Here is a 1,593-nt window from a genome sequence, read left to right on the forward strand (position 1 = left end):
TTAATTTTCTTCTTTGATAAAGCTATACACAATATTGTTGATATATGGAATGTATATTTATTTCAATAAATAATAGATTTCTTGTGTAATTCAGTAAATTGATTTGTTATCATCTATGGCGCTGAATATAGACCTGATGGAGAACCAAATTACCTTGAGATCCTGGTCGAACTTGTCCACCGATACTTCCTACGCTGATTCCAAGTGCACCGTTTGATACGTTGCCACCAAATACTCCACCAGAAATTCCCTGGTTGCCTCAAAGCCCAGAAACCCCACTAATACCGCTGTGTCCGGCACCTCTCTCGACGCCACCTGCAAGACCAGCGCCACTTCCGCCAATGACGCTTTGTCCGGCGCCTCCTCCTTGTAGACCTGAGACTCCTCCGATGGCAATTTTTTCTTTTATAAGGTATACACTATGTTGTGGATATATGCAGTGCATGTTTATTTCAATAAATAATGGAGATTTCTTGTACAATTCAGTAAGCAGACGTTTTATCGTCTATGGTGTTGAATATAGGCCTGATGGGGTACCAAAATTACCCTGGGATCCCGGTCGGACTTGTCCACCGGTACTTCCTACGCTGATTCCAAAGCCACCATTTGATACGATGTTTCCATCAAATACTCCACCAGAAACTCCCTGGTTGCCTTCAAGCCCAAAAACTCCACTAATACCGCTGTGTCCGGCACCTCCGCCGACGCCACTTGCAAGACCAACGCCGCTTCCGCCAATGACGCCTTGTCCGACGCCTCCTCCTTGTAGACCTGAGACTCCACCAATACCTCCAGCGGCACCAGCGCCTCCTACGGCACCAATTACTTCCCCGCCAGTCTCGGCAGCGGATCCAAGAGCAGTAAGAAGATCGATACCTCCAGGAAGAGTAGGATTTTCTCCATCATCGTAGTTGACAAAGTAGATTTCAGGCTCTGAAGGTGGAGGAGCTTCGACCTCAATGATCCTTTGAGCCTGTTCATTCTGCTTGTTGAGGACGTAGACAATGTTGTTTTGCCTTGGTGGAGGAACAACGATAGGTTCAGGTGCAAGACCTTCTTCAGGAAGACGCACAAACAGAATATTATGATCCACTTTAGGAGGAGGAACACTTGGTGGAGGACCTGATAGCTGCTGTTGTTGGGGAACATCGACAACAAAAACTTTCCTAGACACTTCAGGAACTACGCAAGTTCCATCCACATGCAGAATTTCTCCCTCCTTGCATCCAGCGGCAATGGCGTCAGTAATGGAGGAGAATCCGTCTCCGATCAAACCACTGGTACTTCCTACGCCAGTTAGGACTCCGGTTCCAGTAGGAGTTCCTGTTCCTGAAGTAAATTCAGATCCATGTGCAAGGCCACCGGATCCAGCTGTAAATCTTACTCCGGCCGCGACTCCACCATGGGTAACTCCTGATCCCGTTGTAAATCCGGATCCAGGGGAGATTCCCGATCCACCTGTAATTCCCACTCCAGCAGATAATCCTGGTCCTGTGGTCAGTCCGGGTCTGGAGGGTTTATTTAATGTGTACCCTTGCGGGGCTCCCCATCCCAACGTGAGTACCGCACCTAGGAAGATCTGTAATCAGGCAT

At 48.0% G+C, this 1,593-nt stretch overlaps 1 protein-coding gene across 1 annotated transcript in view; it reads right to left on the reverse strand.

The window, feature by feature from the left end:
* Positions 1 to 505: 505 nt before the first annotated feature.
* Positions 506 to 1,593, reverse strand: part of LOC119587271 (uncharacterized PE-PGRS family protein PE_PGRS3-like) — a 9,594-nt gene continuing 8,506 nt past the window's right edge. Inside the window, exon 3 of the mRNA XM_037936025.1 lies at positions 506 to 1,491. Within this exon, the coding sequence (XP_037791953.1) occupies positions 506 to 1,491 (986 nt within the window). The remainder of the gene's footprint in view (positions 1,492 to 1,593) is intronic.

Source organism: Penaeus monodon, chromosome 22, assembly GCF_015228065.2.
Source record: "Penaeus monodon isolate SGIC_2016 chromosome 22, NSTDA_Pmon_1, whole genome shotgun sequence".
Taxonomy (NCBI): domain Eukaryota; kingdom Metazoa; phylum Arthropoda; class Malacostraca; order Decapoda; family Penaeidae; genus Penaeus; species Penaeus monodon.